This window comes from Parus major, chromosome 1 (genome assembly GCF_001522545.3).
Source record: "Parus major isolate Abel chromosome 1, Parus_major1.1, whole genome shotgun sequence".
NCBI classification, from domain to species: Eukaryota; Metazoa; Chordata; class Aves; order Passeriformes; family Paridae; genus Parus; species Parus major.
In genome coordinates, this window is record NC_031768.1 from 31,612,604 (window position 1) to 31,629,738 (window position 17,135).

Sequence of the window (17,135 nt, forward strand, 5' to 3'; positions counted from 1 at the left end):
TTTAAATATTACTTCCCTGGTTTTCAAATTCAAAGAAGATTTTGTTGTGAAGCTCTATATTGAATTTTAAGTTTTCTCCTCAAATAACAATACAGTTTTGCTTCTCTGTCTATTTAACCATTTAGCACCCTAAGGATGGTTTTGCAAAACATTTCACCACTGATGAATCAGCATTATTCTTCAACCTCTTGTATATCAGGAGAGTCAACAACAAACAGTGGAACCAAAACAACTGTCTTAACAGCTTCACACAGCACTGTCAATTTATTTTGTAATTAATGGATTTATATATTTGTACTAACTTTAGACAGATATAACCATATGCTCATCATTAATCTGCAGCATATTTTGATGTTTTTCTGAATCACAGCCTTCACCAAGGGTGTGTACATTATTATGCATCATTGTTTTTATAATGGCTTCATATAAATTTCACATTTAAATTATCTTCTGAATCTGACTAGCTCTGTTCCTTACTGATCCTTTTTTGATATAAACAAGACATGGACCTTGCACACAGTTTGTTCCTAAACAAATAATATTCTAGTGATAATTTATGCGAATAAATACAAGATGGGAGAATGCCTTAAATGTACCTCTAAAAGCTGGAACCCTCAATGTTAATGTTTTTTTTCATGTCTTTTCTCTGAAGTTATTTCTTCTAACCATTAACCTTCTCAAATTATAGTCTTCTAATCTGGTAAACTACTTCAAAATTCTAAGGCAGTGTTTCAAGAGAAAAAAATAGTTAGGTGCCTTTCTTCACATCTTTCACAGTTAAAAAACCTTACGTTGTTATTATGAATGTTCTATCCAAACTCAAAGAAAAGGAAAGAAAGAATGCTTGTCCTTAGTATACAGGATTATTTTAGATGAATAGCCACATAATATCTAACGAAAGGGATTAAGACCATTATTGCAATCTCACAGGACAACAGAGGCCACCCTTCTCTGACTGGGAAGGTGTTTTTGCAAGAAAATACTGTAATTTCTTTGCACAGGGAGAGAAAATTGTATGAGCACAAAGACAATGAATGAGGAAGGAGAGGAAAAAACTCAAGGATCTATGACTCATCACATCTTCTAACTTGTGTTCCTACCAGTAGCCACTGAGAAAGACACACACCTGATCTTTGTCCTTTCCAGCCTTACCTATAGCATGACCATGTCTTTGTCCCTGCTGACTCCTCTGACTGTCCTCTGAAAACTCCTATGTTAGTAGTCCCACAGGATTTCAGGTACTAAGTATCATATCACAAGAGGATACTTAGGTCAGCCTTCCTCCAAGCTCCATCTGGGAATTGCTGTGGTTCCTCTGTTAACACAAATTCCGGTGGGCTGGAGCAGTGTACAAACAGCAGCTCCTCAGCTGCTCTGCAGTTTAGGGAAACTTCTTCTCTGTGACCAACATTTGCTAATGCCCTTCTGGAAACTCAGGGTGCTAACAGGGTTATTACCTATGGAGAGGATTAACCATCTGGGTTGTTTAGCCTGGAGAAGATAAGGATCCAGGGAGATCTTACTGGCTTTCCAATACCAAAGGATAGGCTATGAGAGAGCCGGAATAAGACTTTTTAGAAGGACGTGTAGTGATAGGACAAGGAGGAATGGCTTTAAACTGAAAGGTGGTAGGTTTAGATCAGATTTTAGGATTAAAATTTGACTTTGAGGGTTGTGAGGCACTGGAACAAGATGCCCAGAGAAGTTCTGGATTCTCTATCCCTGTAAATGTTGAAGGCAAGCCTGGACAGGGCTTTGAGCAACATGACCTAACCAAAGGTTTCCTCGGCCATGGCAGGATGGTTTTTAAGGTCCTTCCCAACCCAAAGCTTTCTGTGATTCTTTGAATATCTCCTCAAGACAATGACTAAGAGCATCTCTAGCTAAGCATATAAAACTAGGATTAGCATACGGTCTTGGAGGAGAAAACTTATTCTTCAGTCTGTGATTATTTATAAACAAGCAATGATCACCTTAACAATGCCATACTGTTTGTGCAATGAAAGGATCTTGCTCATGAGTCAAAGAATAACTGTGTTCAAAGTAAAACAAGCAGGCATACTTAGAAATTGTTGATATGAAGGTTCTCTCCCATGCTTTAGGAAATTTGCCTACACAAACCTAGGTCTCATGTGGGATCCCGCAGCAGAATCCACATGAGCCAAGTTGATATGAAAGGGAATGTGCTAGCAGACTCTTAAATATTATGTTGTATATCCAGATTTAAATGCCAGCCATACAGAACACAAATTATTAATTTTACAATATTGCAAAAAATTATACAGCTGGCAAACCTATATTCAACTTAATAATTGTGTTATATTTTGGGTCTATTCACATATTCTAGCAGTTTTGTGTCACAGGTTCCAGTCCCAGAAACTGCACATTCTTGCTCAAGAAACTCTTTTACTTTTTTTACAGAAAAATGGATGTTTTTAATTTAATAAATATACACTAGAAAAGAAGGTACAGCTAGAAATAGACAGAAACAAATTTACCTCATTTTTTCAAAATACGTTTAGTACTCAGAGGTTGCTCCTGAATGAACATTCAAGCAACCGAATTTAACTTGCAAAAATGCACACCAAAAGCAAGAATGAACAGTGCAGGCTTGTGCATGCTCCCAAGAAGAGCAGGTTTACGTTTTATAGGATGGGGGTGCCTAACACAAGACAACAAGGCTTCAAGAACCCATCATCATGGCAGTGACAGAGGAATGATGATGAACCAGACAAAGAAGAAGCGAGACAGAGACACACATACAATTTGGGTGAAAGCAACACACAAAGAAAATGTTTTTAATTGTTTATAATTTCATACTCTGGTTTCCTTTCCTCTGGATATAGATTCTCTTATCCTTCTGTGGTGCTATATTCCTGGGCTCATTGTCTTTGATTATACTTTTGTATTGTACAAGAGCCCCATCTGTGACGAGGTGCTGCATACATAACTGAGAGAAGGATATTTTATGTTCCCAAAACTTTTACAGTATGACTCAGTCTAGGCAATATAGATACTTCATATATGACTAGGTCACAGTCCTGACAGTTAACTTTCTTGATACAGAAATACATTAATCCAAAAAAAGAATAGAAGTAAGCGCGGTTGCCTTGTCTGACTGATCACAACTAACCTTTTCACCCTGCAAACATTCATCATGTTTCAGATATGGGTAATAATTATGTGAGTCCTTTCAGATAAAATACATATATTCCTCCACTCACTTTTAACATCTTACATTGTGCTGCCTAAAAACAAGAGGTTTATGCACAAGAAACACACAAGCAGTCAGACTCTATTTTTGATCCCCAGACTATAGTCATTTCCTCCTTAGTCTCTTATGAAAAAAAGCTGTTTTATCATCATTTTCCTTGTAGATTGTTCTGAAGAAGGTAGAACAAATTAAGTGTGTCACACAAAGAAAAAAAATTCCCCAGAAATGGGCTGAACTTCAAACAGCTACTGTTCCATTCCCCCACTATCACAGACTTCTGCTGCAGTAGCAAAGTGCTTTCTCTAAAGCAGAGAGGAACCTTGGATGACTGAAGGTCAAGTCTTTCAAAACTGTGATAAATCCTACATTGTTCAGAAGAGAACACACATCCAGTGTGGCCTTGGGATGGATCACTTTTAATTATATATGTGTTGAGGAACTGCTTTGCTCTGTGGATGTTCTGTAATTGGTTGCAACCCTCCAAAATTTCACCTATTATTCTGAGTGACCCTGTGCTTTGTGGCACATAAAACTCCAAGTTCCAGCCTCAATCCACACTGCCCCTGGACTGCAGCTTGAGCCCAATGCCACTGGGATGCTCTGAAGCCGTAACAGAGGGAGAAGTAGCATAGTGATGGAACAACACAAAGCACACACAGGTCTTTAAATCAGCAGAGATGAGGCTCACATATTTTTTTCATTTGGATCACAGTGTTCTATATTCTGCCACGATTTAATTTAAGACAGTCATTCTTCACTATGTAACTTAGCTGCTTCATGTCAAAGATATCTCACCCTGGATATTACATTTCTTTTCAGAGAAAAGAAATGGGAAGAAGTGTGCTACACATGAGCCACTGGTGAAAACCCTGCTAAGCAAATCCTATTACGTGGAATGCATCTGCATTTGCAGAAAGGGAAGCCAACTTATTCAAAGACACTACTCTATGGCAGATAATCCTCACCTGAATGTGTCCAAATGTTTTTAGAGTGTGACAGAAAGACTTCTACACATTACTAGGATCACAAGAATTCTAATCTGCTTTACTCTTTTATTATATTGCTTGGGGGGGGTATTTCTTGACATGAAGGAAACAAGTATGTCTCAGATAACTTTTTCTTACATTTAACCATTTGTGGAACGAATCCTAAACCTGTAGTGTTCCATACTGAGTCAATACCTTGCAAAACAAAAGCCTCATTTTGCTAAAAAATGGTTAATTACAGAGAAAACATTCCAAAATTCTTTGAAGTTTCATATTAGACTGCATCTATCTCTATTTTGTCTAGAAAGATTCATTCAATTCTCCATACGTGACATGTAATAGGAGTTAAAAAGGTGAGGGCCAAGATCCAAGTCAAGTAAAAAGTTCAGCCACTGATAAGAAAGAGAAGCAGGTAAAATATTGATACTGGATATATAACCCATCTCCACTACTTTTGTGCTCTCATTCATTTTTATATTAGGGACTTTTTATCTTTCACTACCTGTGTGCACCAATCTTGAGTATTTTCTCAGCTTAAATATACAAGAAACTTCCACCTGTGGAAATGGAATTTTCACTGGCAAAGATTTGTTTTGGTGGCTTAAACCACTGGAGCAAGTGAACTAACCTGTTCAAAGAAAGTACTATTTTGATACTACTGGGTTTTCTATAAGGATTTTTGCTGGTGTAGTTAAGTTTATTAAGAGAAGGATACTTCAGCATTTCTAACCATAAAAGCTATGACAGAAAAGGAAGAAAACACAAGTCAAAATAGGTAGAAAGTAAGAGAATTTAAGGTCACTTTATACCTCTGGTTTGAAATGTAACAATTACAGTGCTGATTCCTGCTTGAAGAAATCACTGAAAGTAGCAGGTCATGATCTTAGCTGTGGCTGACTCCCTCCCCCCAACCAGGGCTACTTCTGGCTTTTTTTATTTTTTTTTTTTATACACTATGAACACATGAGGAGACAACATAAGCACCCATATTCAATCTTACCGCCTGTACTTTGGACAGGATTTTCAGGTTTACAATTAACATGTGCCTTTCTGCTTCCTATAGCCAGCGGGCTTTCCAGATATGGTGACTGTACAGAAACAGATAAAACCTGACTGAAGGCGCTTCTGGCAAAATTAAGAAACATCGAGTGTGTCATTTGTTTTCTACTGGCATCTCTTAGAGTTACAGGGAAGGTTACATAATAAACTAACCAATGTTTGTAATAACCTTGTACCAGGAAGCAAACATCAACAACACATAAGAGCAGCGATGAAATCTTCATCACGGAAGCACAGACCTGAGGCCGTAAAGCACCGTTCCGTCCGGGTGAAGGCGGATCATTCGATTCTTCACAGTAACGCCGTGCACAAATGATTTCTTGTCATTCAAAAAGTAAGTGTCAGGCACCCAAAGCTGATCTGCCACTCGGTTATCAAGCGTGAGGTTCAGAGGTATGCCAGCATAAGCCAGCCTCTTATCTCTCCAGTACTGTTGAAAATACATAGTCAAAGTGTAATCCTGGTGAGGGGAAAAAAAGAGAAGTACAACAGTCAACCATACTTTGTATAACTAGGAGAATAATTTCCTTGTTGTTTGCTTATTTGGCTGTTGATTAAATTTAAATTTAATATTTTTAAATGTTTAATAAAAATTCAATTTTTGTAGCACTTAACAATTTTTTTCATGTCTTTCAAGTATCACTCTAGACTAAGGGGGCATAGCAACTCTTACAAAATTCAGAAGGTATCAGTATCTTTTGTCCTGCTCCTGCTTTTCTTTCATTTAGTTCCTCTGACAACTGCCCAAAATTATCATATATGTGGAATGATAAATTACATAATGGGTAAATACTGCCATCTTCCCCATTTTTAAAAATGCTAAATAAATGGAAAAAACCATTTAAAGTGTTTTGAAGCAGGATGCAAATTTCTGTCTGAAAAATGAGCTGAAAATATGTTCATTATACATGTACCTTTGTGTGAGACTGCATTTTGCAGTAACACAGCTATTTTCTCATCAACAGGCTACACTGGTACTTTGAATAAGAGTAAATTGTATTAAAGTCCCACTAATGTCAATGCTTGGTTTTCATAATTTTGTCAGTTTTAAGGTTTCTGGTGTCTCCTATGAGCTATGATCACTAATGTAAAAGCATACACATGGATACAGAAGCTTAAAACAACAATTTTAAAATTCTTTATTTCATTTCAGAATTTTCTAACCTGACTTCTTCATGTCATAATAAGGCTATATGGAAATGCTTTGAATGCATTAGCTGGCAGGCGTCATTCATTACCTTCATGGTGTTATAAAACATTAAAAAAAAAGTCTGGGAACATTTTAAAGTTATGTACCAGCAAAACTGAAAAAATAAATCACATGAAAAAAATGAAACTTTAGTACAAGCCATTAAAACTCTGATTTTCGAATTACAGAAGCACTCTAAACAATAAAACTCTTAATGAGATTCTTCACAAAATACTGAGAAATTTATGTGATCTCCAAACACATTTAAATATTTAGCAGCAGGTGTGCAAGCCACAGGATACCTGTATTTGCATCTGTTTCTACAAGCTGGTGATGCAAAACCCCTCAGGCTTGCTGCTTGTCTGGGAAAAGGATGCTGGAGTTTTCTAAGCACGGCTGTTGGGATTGGTCCATTCTTGTAAAGGGTTTCATGTGGAGACAGTCCAATTCCAGGCACTGCTCCTGCTCTGTTTCCCTCAAGCCCTATGGTCTTTCCTTGAAATCATATGAAACTTGAGCCTGCCTTTCACACTTAGTGCCTTTGCATTTTTGATCCAGTGATTCATTCTCTTTAATGAGGGAGCTGCTATGGTTTAAAGAAATCAAATTTAATTGCTTAGAAAAATAAATCATTGTAGATATCAAGGAAAAGCTGTTCCCATTTTAAGAAACTAATAGAAGACCTTTGAAAACAAAAGGGCCCAGTGATGGGAGAAAGGAGCCCACGTGGAGTTGCCTAGAAGGAATCTCATTCCTCAAACCTCAAATCTGACATGACTGCTCAAGAGAACGAGCTCTAATCTTTTTGTCAGCAGCTTTCTTCAGTGGGACTAATGGTCCCTGCTCAGCAGTGAATGAGGTGCACAAGACACTGGGTGCACCTGCCTCACTCCCATCATCACGTCGTGAAGGCCACCTCTCTCCTCATGCTCTCTGCAATCAGTTTTCTAACACTGATGCATTAGAACAAATATCCTCTACCAGCTCTGTTTCGTTTAATTAAAGCTTGTTTCTATTAACATTCAAAACATGCCGCCTTCTAGAATGGTTTGCACAGCAATGTCAAGAAATTTGGCATTATAAAACTTGTGGACACAAGAACAGCACACAAAAAGCTCACTATGTGTAAATGCAAAGTATATGCACAAAATAATGCTAAAAAATGAAATAAAGAAAAGGGGTGGCACTGCATGGCATTGAAAGAAGTGAGCTGGCCAGCACTGAAATATAAGAGAAGCAGTACAGCTGGGAAAAAAAAAAAAAAAAGTTTTAGGCTAGCTTTATTTTTCCTTTGGTTTGAGATAAAATACATGTTAACACCTAATGAATGGAGTAATTAATTAGCTAAATAAAAAAAAAATATAACAACACAACCTGGAATTTTATTTTAAAATAACATTTGCTGTGTCAGGGAACAACTTTACAAATTACATGCAGAAATACAACAACCATCAAACATCCAAAACTTACTGTGTCTTGAATGAAAAAAGGACTTCCAAAACACATTCTCCAAAGTACAAATTTCACTAGTACTTTCTCTATTCACCCTGCTTACTTCTTCTATCATCTTTATTTTAAATTTAAAAAAAAACAACCCAAAACTCTATGTCTATTAATGTATATATTTGTGTTTTGTACATTTGGGCTCTGCCAGCTGCACCTGCTCCGAAGACAATGACAGAAGGAATTAATATGAACCATGCTTGGTCACCATCACACTTTTTCCAACTCCCCCAAAAAACAGGAGCAGCAAGCTTGCATAAGAACTGCACTGAAACTGCCTGGCTGTGCAAGGAGTGATGAATGACCAGGAAATACCAGCTCATTAGGGTGGCTCCACCCAACTCACTCACTACCTGCAGAAACCATGCTTTTTTAAACCATATGGATATCAGCTCTCATTCTTTCATTAACTAATTTTCAAGACTTCATATGTATAAAGAAGGTTGTTTCCTAGTCTAGACCCCAGAGGAAAATGCAAAAATGGTTTGAGTGTAGACTGGGAAACATGAACTAGATATTGCAGGTAAATGAGAATATGAACTTTTATCACTCAGTAAGTAGTCTACAAAGTTTATTAAGGGCCACCTCCCTCCAAGGAGCTTATGATGATTAGTTCTGATACAGAAGTCAAGGGGGTAGATGTCTAAAGCCAGAAGAGATTCATCCCACTACAGCTACTGCATTAGGGTGCTATCTTATGCCAAAGATGACACAGGGCTGCCAGCTTTAGGAAGTTCTAACTACTGCAAAGAACAGCGAACAATTTTCTCAGCAGCAAAGACCTCTATAAAGCATATTTTATTCCCCCAAACAATACAATGAGACATTCAACATTTACCTCTCCAGATCATCACAGGAATAACACGCTTCAGGTCAAGCATGGTAATAAAATCACTCAAAGCCCTAACAGGCAACAAGCACAGTGCTTCTCAAGTACTGGTGAAATGTCCTCAAAATGGGAAAAGCTCAACTGCATAGGCAACATGATCTTTCTTCTGTGCATTTAAAGACCCTGAAACATACCACAAGGATAAAGGCCAGTGTTGGGCATCCTTTAATTTCTATGTAATGTATATGCCACGAATGTAAGGAAAGGCACACAAAAGGGAGTGATGGCTGTTCTTTCAATCCAGTTTTCCCTGGTCAAGGTAAGTGGAAAACAGAATTAAAAAACCTCAAATAGTAGGTAGTACTTTGGATATTATCAAGGTAAGACATTTAGATACAACAATAAACAGGCTGATATCACAAATAATGTATAATACATCTGTGATCTTCATGTGTGTTGCTTGTGATTTCAATACATCTCAAGCAAGGATTATAGACTAACAAATTCTATATGCGCTAACCATGTACAAAGAAATTCTTAAGCATTTTCTACATTATATTTGTCTCTCTTGGACTGAGCATACCATGCAGGAAACAGCTAACCCACTCCTAAAAAGCCACTTCAGACAGATAATGTACAGTTCCTAATGCACTGACTGTAAGACCATTGAATGAAAAATACTAATATGCTCTAATAGTAAAGGAAACAATTACTTGTTTTCTATTACAGGGCTTATTATCTCTAGTTTTTTTTCTTCTGCACTCAGTAACAGTGAAAGAAAAATTCTAAAATATAGTTTGCTTATCAAAATAAAATTAACATAATTATAGCAGCAATAGCACTCTAAATTTGACTATCACTGTTTGCTGTCTTACTATATTATGTATCAGGGATGTTACAAGTTATCTATTAGCTGTAAAAATGTTCCTTCAAAATGACTGCTAGATAAACACTGCAATTAATAATTAAGATGCAATACTGTTAATGTGGCAATTAAGCAAAACAAATTATGCATGCAAAATGAAAGAATAGGTTGAAAATTACTGGAAATATTAGAAAAAATATGCAAAAAAAGAGTACTATTTCAGTTCTTGGGAAGATAGGCTTGTGTCTACCTGAAATGCAGTTTCCCGATTTAAATTTGCATTTTGATGTAAATTCACATCCTTGTTTTCTTGACCAAAAGACAAATGTGATGATTATCATCAGTTTCTGGATTATTTAATTTTGTTGAGTTAATAAAGTAAGTACTCATTCAGTGGATAAAAAGATTTATTGAAAATCCATTCCTTAGTCTCTTTAATAACTTCAAAGTCTCTTCTCTCACCTTCTACACTATTTCAAAAATTAGATATGGCTCCTGTAGCATAAAGAGCTATTTCTACACCATTGATGACTGAATTATATTCTTCCCAATAAGTGCAACGTGAGTTGCAAAGCCAAACTCATGAAACCTATGCTTTGACAACGTATCTGTAAATCTATCACCCTACCATATGCAGAAGACACAAACAGATTAATGCACACATTCATTCACACAGCTAAATATGAGTTAAATAAAGACACATTCAGAAAGGTTAACCATAAGAAATCAGAATTTATCAGCAATGTTATTCACTTGTGTGAGATAATCACGTAAACATTTTTCTTAGCATTCAAAATTTTCTAATAGCTTCAGCAGCTTTCATATTAAAGAAAAAGAATATTAAAGAAATATGATTCTAAATTCATAGAATAATTTATGCTGGAAAAGACCTCTAAGATCATTGAGTCCAACCATTAACAACTATGTTCAGCACCAAACTTTATCCCCACATTTACAGGCCATTTACAGGCCTTTTGAACACTTCCAGGAATGGAGGCAATTCCACCACTTCCCTGGTCTGCCTGTTCTAATGCCTGAAACCTGTATTTTTGCATTAGGTTTTACCTGTTGACATTTTGGGTTGTCCAAGGTCTAAACAACACAGTTTCTTACTTAATTGCCAGAAAATGAAGAAAGCCACCAAGGCATATTGTTCTGTAAGTCTTTTACAGGAAAACTGCCTGAGCAGAATGTCTCTGGCAATAGATGTAGCTCCTGGGAAGCCTGAGTGAAGGAGACCTGAGCATGCACACAGACACACACACATCCAGTCTAGTCCACCAAAGCATCTTCTTCTAACGTTTCTTGGCCTACCCATTCTTACAGTAAACGTTCATCTCACCCATCAGATCCTGCTTCAGGCTTTTCTCTGACACTATGCAAAACCTCTGCAATACTGATAGGTTGAAAACACATTTTCCTGAGCATGTGGATATGATACTGTACCATTAAGAAAATGCCAAAGCAGCTCAATCACACTGATGTCAGTGTGACCCTCCATACATCATATTGTCTTGGTATCTTTTGTACAAAATTGCCATTACCGTTTTCCTCTTCTACTGAAACACAAAAGGTTGATGTTATAAACAGGAATTATTTAGCCTCCAAGAGCCCACCTGATTCTACAAAATGATTTTCCAAATAAATGTGTGATTGCATGGGTCTTTCCTTCACCTCATACCCTTTGGCACAAAACCTACCACCTCCACAGATACCCCAGTGCCTTCTCCAAAGAGCCTTCACCCTCATCGAGCATCCTTGGGTGCTCTGAGGAGGGTTGCCATACCAACCAGCACTTGGCTTTCTGCAGGCAAAGAGAGCACAGTTGACATAGCAACCAGCCAAAGCAGCTTCTCTGCTGCTTTTTGGGCACAGGTGGTGGTCACTGCTGTGGAATTGAAGTTTCTCAGCAGGAACGAAGGGAGCAACCAGGCACCCTCAGGGGTACTGCCCCATAGCACCTTCCTGCCATGGCCAGTGGAGCTCACTCTTCAAAATCTGGGTACTGGCTCTTCTCTCTCTGTTCCTCTGCCCACCCCAAACTGATGGGGATGTTTTCCTGCTCTTGGGGTGTTCTCTCATCTCAACATCAGAGGACACCAGCTGACAAGAAAGTAATTGCTTGGGGTGAGCTTGGGAAGGTGAATGTAGAGAAAAAACAAGTTCCTGCAAATATTTAAGTTCAGGGACATAAGGCAATAGGAAGACTGCCCTGACAGATGAGGGTGGGGGGAGAATACTTAAATAGACCTTTTCTGATTCAGAATATCACAGGTATTACCACACCACAGGCTTCTCAGTAACCAGGAATTTCTGTTCCCGAAGGACTGATCAAAGGAAAACTAACACACACCTTTATACATCATGGGTATAACTCTCTGACCCAGAGCAGAATGCTAGCAAAAAAAAAAAAAAAGTATGGTCTTACACTACATCCCTGAAGAGTTATCCAAAGAATTTGTGATAAATTACAGTGAAAATCCACTTGCTGATGGACAGATAGAACAAAAAATTCAGTATCTGATAGGTTCCTCCTTACAAAGATGAATAGAAATGTCAAATGTATAGATTCTGTTCTTGAAAACTCTAAAAGAGATCAAGTCATAAAAAATACCATCAAATACCCTTAAAAAAAAAAAAAAGACATACAAAAGAAAAATAATGCTAGGCTAAGTGATTCACTGAACTTGTTTCAAGAAGCACATTTGAGAGCCAACAAGGCCTTAAGAAAACAGGTACATTTAATTGCACTAATTGAAATCCTGCTAACAACATACAGGAAAGAAAAAATCAACTTCTATCAGCTGTCAGCTGGTTCCCACGATTGAGGCAGCTGACCTTAGAGAGATGGGAACTGACAACTAATAGATTGTGCCTCCTACACAGTAACACGATGTGCCACCAGTGTGCTGGAGAAATGAGCTATGCCCTACAATCTTAAAGCTGTAGGTTTATTTTTTTTCAGTTTGGAGATACGAAAAGACATTAAAAATTTGGGGTATACCAGGTACCCATTTTAGAGAATGAGGAACTTCTAACACTTCTACTTCGTTCTTTCCATAAATATGTAATCTTATATATTTCCTTTTCATTTCTTAAACTATCAATAAAATTCTGGAAGGAAAAAAAAAAACAAACTGAGAAAGCCCTGTATGTTGATATTATTTGTCATATTTATCCAAGCCTTACAACTTCTTAGACTATTGAATGCATGAACTCTTTTAGTGTCTGCAAGGTGTTCCAGCACAGAGTCTAAAGTTGGGCATAGACAGATGTGTTTTAAATACTGTGACCATAGCTCCATGCCCCTCTTATTTGCTGTGATTAAAGATGAAAAACATTCAAAAATGTTTTCTGTAACTGGTATTTCATACTGAAAAGTCTACAGATTTTTTGCCACCACAGAATTGTAAAAATTACTTTTGTAAAGGCACTGTAGAACTTTTTTATAATCACTCCAGAGTCCAAAAAAAAAAAAAAAATCAAAACTATATTTAGGAACAGAGAGCTGAGGGATATACGCACTTGAATGAAAATGAAAATATGTATCTGTTCACATCCACACTTTTTGGTAAAAAAAAAAAAAAAAAAAAAAAAATTTAAAAAAAAGAGGAAAAAAAAAAAAAAAAAAAAAAAAAAAGGAGCATTTACTCCTCTGTGGGAAGAATTTCTTTAATTTTCTTATCTCCCAGCCTATCCATTTGCTGACTCTGGGAGCCAGCCAATCTCACTGGCACTGCAGCAGCAAGGCTGACACCCAAAGATCTACTTGCTGTCTGTGATTATCTGAAACAGCAGATATTCTGTTCAAGACAGACACAACGAACAAAACACCCTTTGAGAAAGAGAGCAAGAACACATTTAGCACTTAGCTATGCTAAACTTGAAATGTAATCTGTTCACTAACAGGCCTGGAGGTCATCCCCATACCCTGCCAGAGCCAAGGGCTCAGGACTCCAGGTCAGCCCCTGGTCCATCAGCTCCTGCCCCACCAATGTCCCAGCAGGGCTGGCCTCCAGCTTCCACAGCCCTGCCCCAGCCAGCCCTGGCCTAACCAAGCTCAGCCCACCCCTGGGCCCCAGAGTGGTCCCCTGCTCCCAGGGAGATGCCTGCTCCCAGGGCTGGAGCTGTCCTGGTGCCCCCAGCTGCCCTGCTCTGGGACGGGCCCTTGCTGCTCGCTGCCTCTCTGCCTTTCACGAGGATCCCCTGCCATTACAGACAACCTGGCCCCTGTGGCTCTTTATATGTAAGAGGGTATTTCATTTGTACCACGCTTTTATCTGTGCTTTTATCTGCTCATTTCAGAGTAAGGGAGTGAACTGGAAGAGATTTATCCACGGTGGCTGAGGATTGCAAAGGGGATGCCTGAACTATCCTCTGCTGCCTCCTCCCTTCCCTCCAGACGTGTCACTCACACTGCCAGCTTCTCTCACATCTTCCTTTCACTCCATCAGTAATGCTAAGTCCAACTCTACATCTTGCAGTAACAAAATTAGGATGCATGCTAAGTCAAGAGGAAAACATGCATTTACTAACAACTCATTACTGCAGGTAGGATAAACTCACCCCGTGACACGGCAATGCTCATGAAACTCAGCAAAGCACAAAATAAATAAATGGAAGAAGTCCCCCAAATGCTGCACCCAAGAGGAAATATTGCCAGCACACGTGATATTTAACATCCACGCTAACTTCTTGCTGTACAAAGACCTGTGGAAGAAGTACAAGAGAGCGTGTCCTTCTGACAATGTCCTTTAAAGATCAGGCTGTGAGTGATTTTATAAAGAAATATCCTGCTGAAGGAGTCTCCTCTCTTGCATGGGGTCTGAACATCCTGCAAAGATCTGCTATTAACTTTTGGAAGGGAATCACAATGTGCAGTTGCAAAAAGAAAAAGGAGGAGAGTTTCAAACTACAATGCTGCCTAACTCCTTAAGCCATGACCAGAATGGTCTATAAAGGCAGGCATGTCCAGAGGTCCATGTCTACTTAGGATATTTAGAGCCAAACTGATCCTGTAGGGGATATTTCTCCTTTGTATGAGCCTCATGAAGTCCAGTAAGGCCAAGTGCAAGGTCCTGTACCTGCATCAGGGCAAACCCAAGCGCAAATACAGGCGGGATGGAGAATGGATTGAGAGCAGCCCTGAGGAGGACTGGGGGATGCTAGTGGCTGGGAAATGGGACACGATCCAGCAATGTGCACTCACAGCAAAATTCCTCATATACATCTGTGCTAGATGGATACACTGATTGCAAAGACACACCTCAAATTCAGAAGCACAGGCAGAGACAAGTTACTTAAAGAAACTGAGTTGTCTTCCCACAGGTACAGCCTATAACCACTGCTCAATTACTTACCTAATTCATCTACTATTGTCAAATATCTCAGAAGCAGGAAGTGCATTTATGAGGCAAGAAATCATTTTCCCCATGAGGCCTTTGGGTGGACAAAATGTGTCTGTGTAAACCAGCATGAGCAAGGCACATTATATACATTCACTTTCAGATAGAGATTAGTATTCTGCAGAGTTGCTCAGTTAGGATGATCAGGTGACCTCCCAAATATGAAAATTATATCCTTGACCATCTATCTACCTCTGCTCTTCCTCCAGCAGTGCATTTCATGCTGGCTTCAGACAGTGGTGTATGAATGGAGGGTTTAGACTCATCAGGAACTGGACAAACTTTGTACAAAGTCTTTACAGCAAAAAATAGGATTCAGATAAAGCTGCTGTAAGTAAAAAAACAGGAAGGTCACCAAAGAAGGAGATTGAATTAAAGGCTAGAGGAAACCTAAACAGGTGCAGAAAAAAAAATCTGGCTTGGGAATATATATCATAGAGGGGTGAAATTATAAAAATATTGATATCCTTTAGAAGAAACATAGGACAGAAGTTCATAAAACTCATGTAGGAGTTAAGCTCATTCTGTGCCCAAAAATACCATTTAAAGATAGCACAGAAATAATACCAACCAGATCAAATACATATATCCTACTATTGAAATGCTACAAGTTTTAAATTAGATAAAGGAATGAGGACACTTAGTTTTAAGGGAGAATATTGACCTACCAGGAGCATCAGAGATTGGATGGAAGGAAAGGCAGTCAGTGGAAACTACAAACTACAGAGGCAAGGAAAAAAGGATGAAGTGTATGTTAAAGAATACTTTACATGAGATAATTGTTCTGAATGTTGCACATTATGGATTAAGACACCAGGACTACAGAAGCACAAGAAAAAGCTGTCACTCCCTAATCAGGATGACAGTGGTGTGAGTGAGGTACCAAGAGAGATTTAAAAGACAACAAGAAAACAAATTAATAATCAGAAACTTCAATCACCCCCACATAGACTGGGTAAATGTCAGGTTGGGGTGTGATGCAGAGACTAAATGACACCACAAATGACTGATTCATGGAGGAGCTTTTGCTAAAAGCTGAAACAAGCCAAGATACCCCCGACTGGGTTCTGAGCAATGTGCAAGTCATGGGGCAAAATGCTGTGACAGAAACGCTGCTCAATAATCCTGATGGAATTGGGAAATGATTTTTTAAAACTGAGAAAATACTAAATTATTATTTATTATTTAATAATAAAAATAGTATTTGATTTAAAAAAATAAAATATTAGGCTGTGTGCTTCAAAGTTGGAGAAAAGATTGTTTCTAGTCATCATAATGTGAACTTCTAAATATCGAAAGCAACGGTTGAGTAACAAACAAACAAACCCCAGAATGTTTACTTTATTACAACTAAAAAGATGTACTTCAAAAATAAGAAGTCACATCCAAAGGGGAAGAAAATAGATTAAATATACATAAAAAGCAAAATAAAAAAGCAAGACAAAACTGCCTAAGTATTGATTTTTTAAAGGCAAAAACACTTATTAAGTCATCAAATGATATAAAAAGAAAGCCCTGTCAAGCAAGAACGTTTTACATTTACATTGTTAATGACCAGGTATAAGACAAGAAACAGAGACCAGTAGTTTTTGCAATGGTGAGAGTGTCCTGGTTTAGGTCATCTGCAGACCTGAATGAGGATTTTTGCAGGTCTCCATCATCCTCATAGACATGAAGGCAGGAGATGAGCACTGAGGTACCTAGATTTGTTACAACATTTCTTTGAATAATAAAAATGAGAGGTGTGACTGTGAGGAGGTGCACAAGGACAGCAGCATTCTGTATGCCTGAGTGATAAAGTAGAAAAAAAAAATCCATGCTGATGCAAAGTAATGCACATGGGGAAGAAACAAGAAACAGTCCTAACTATGGACTAATAGTAGTTTCTGAGCTAACTATGGCCTCTCAGGAAAAAAAAAAATAAATAAATTGTGGTATTAACCAGAATTTTCATGAATAAATCAGTTCAATATCCTGTAAAGTCAAAAGAAGCAAACATTAAGACTATTTGGAAAAAAGGCAGAAAGGCCAGTTTGAATGGAGCTCTGATCTAGTGAGCAGCATCCCTGCACATGGGGGCAGGGC

At 38.1% G+C, this 17,135-nt stretch overlaps 1 protein-coding gene across 1 annotated transcript in view; it reads right to left on the reverse strand.

Moving 5' to 3' along the window:
* Window positions 1-17,135, reverse strand: part of GABRB3 (gamma-aminobutyric acid type A receptor subunit beta3) — a 115,532-nt gene that overhangs the window by 31,233 nt on the left and 67,164 nt on the right. Inside the window, exon 3 of the mRNA XM_015632826.2 lies at window positions 5,499-5,719. Coding sequence (XP_015488312.1) covers window positions 5,499-5,719 — 221 coding nt within the window. The remainder of the gene's footprint in view (window positions 1-5,498; window positions 5,720-17,135) is intronic.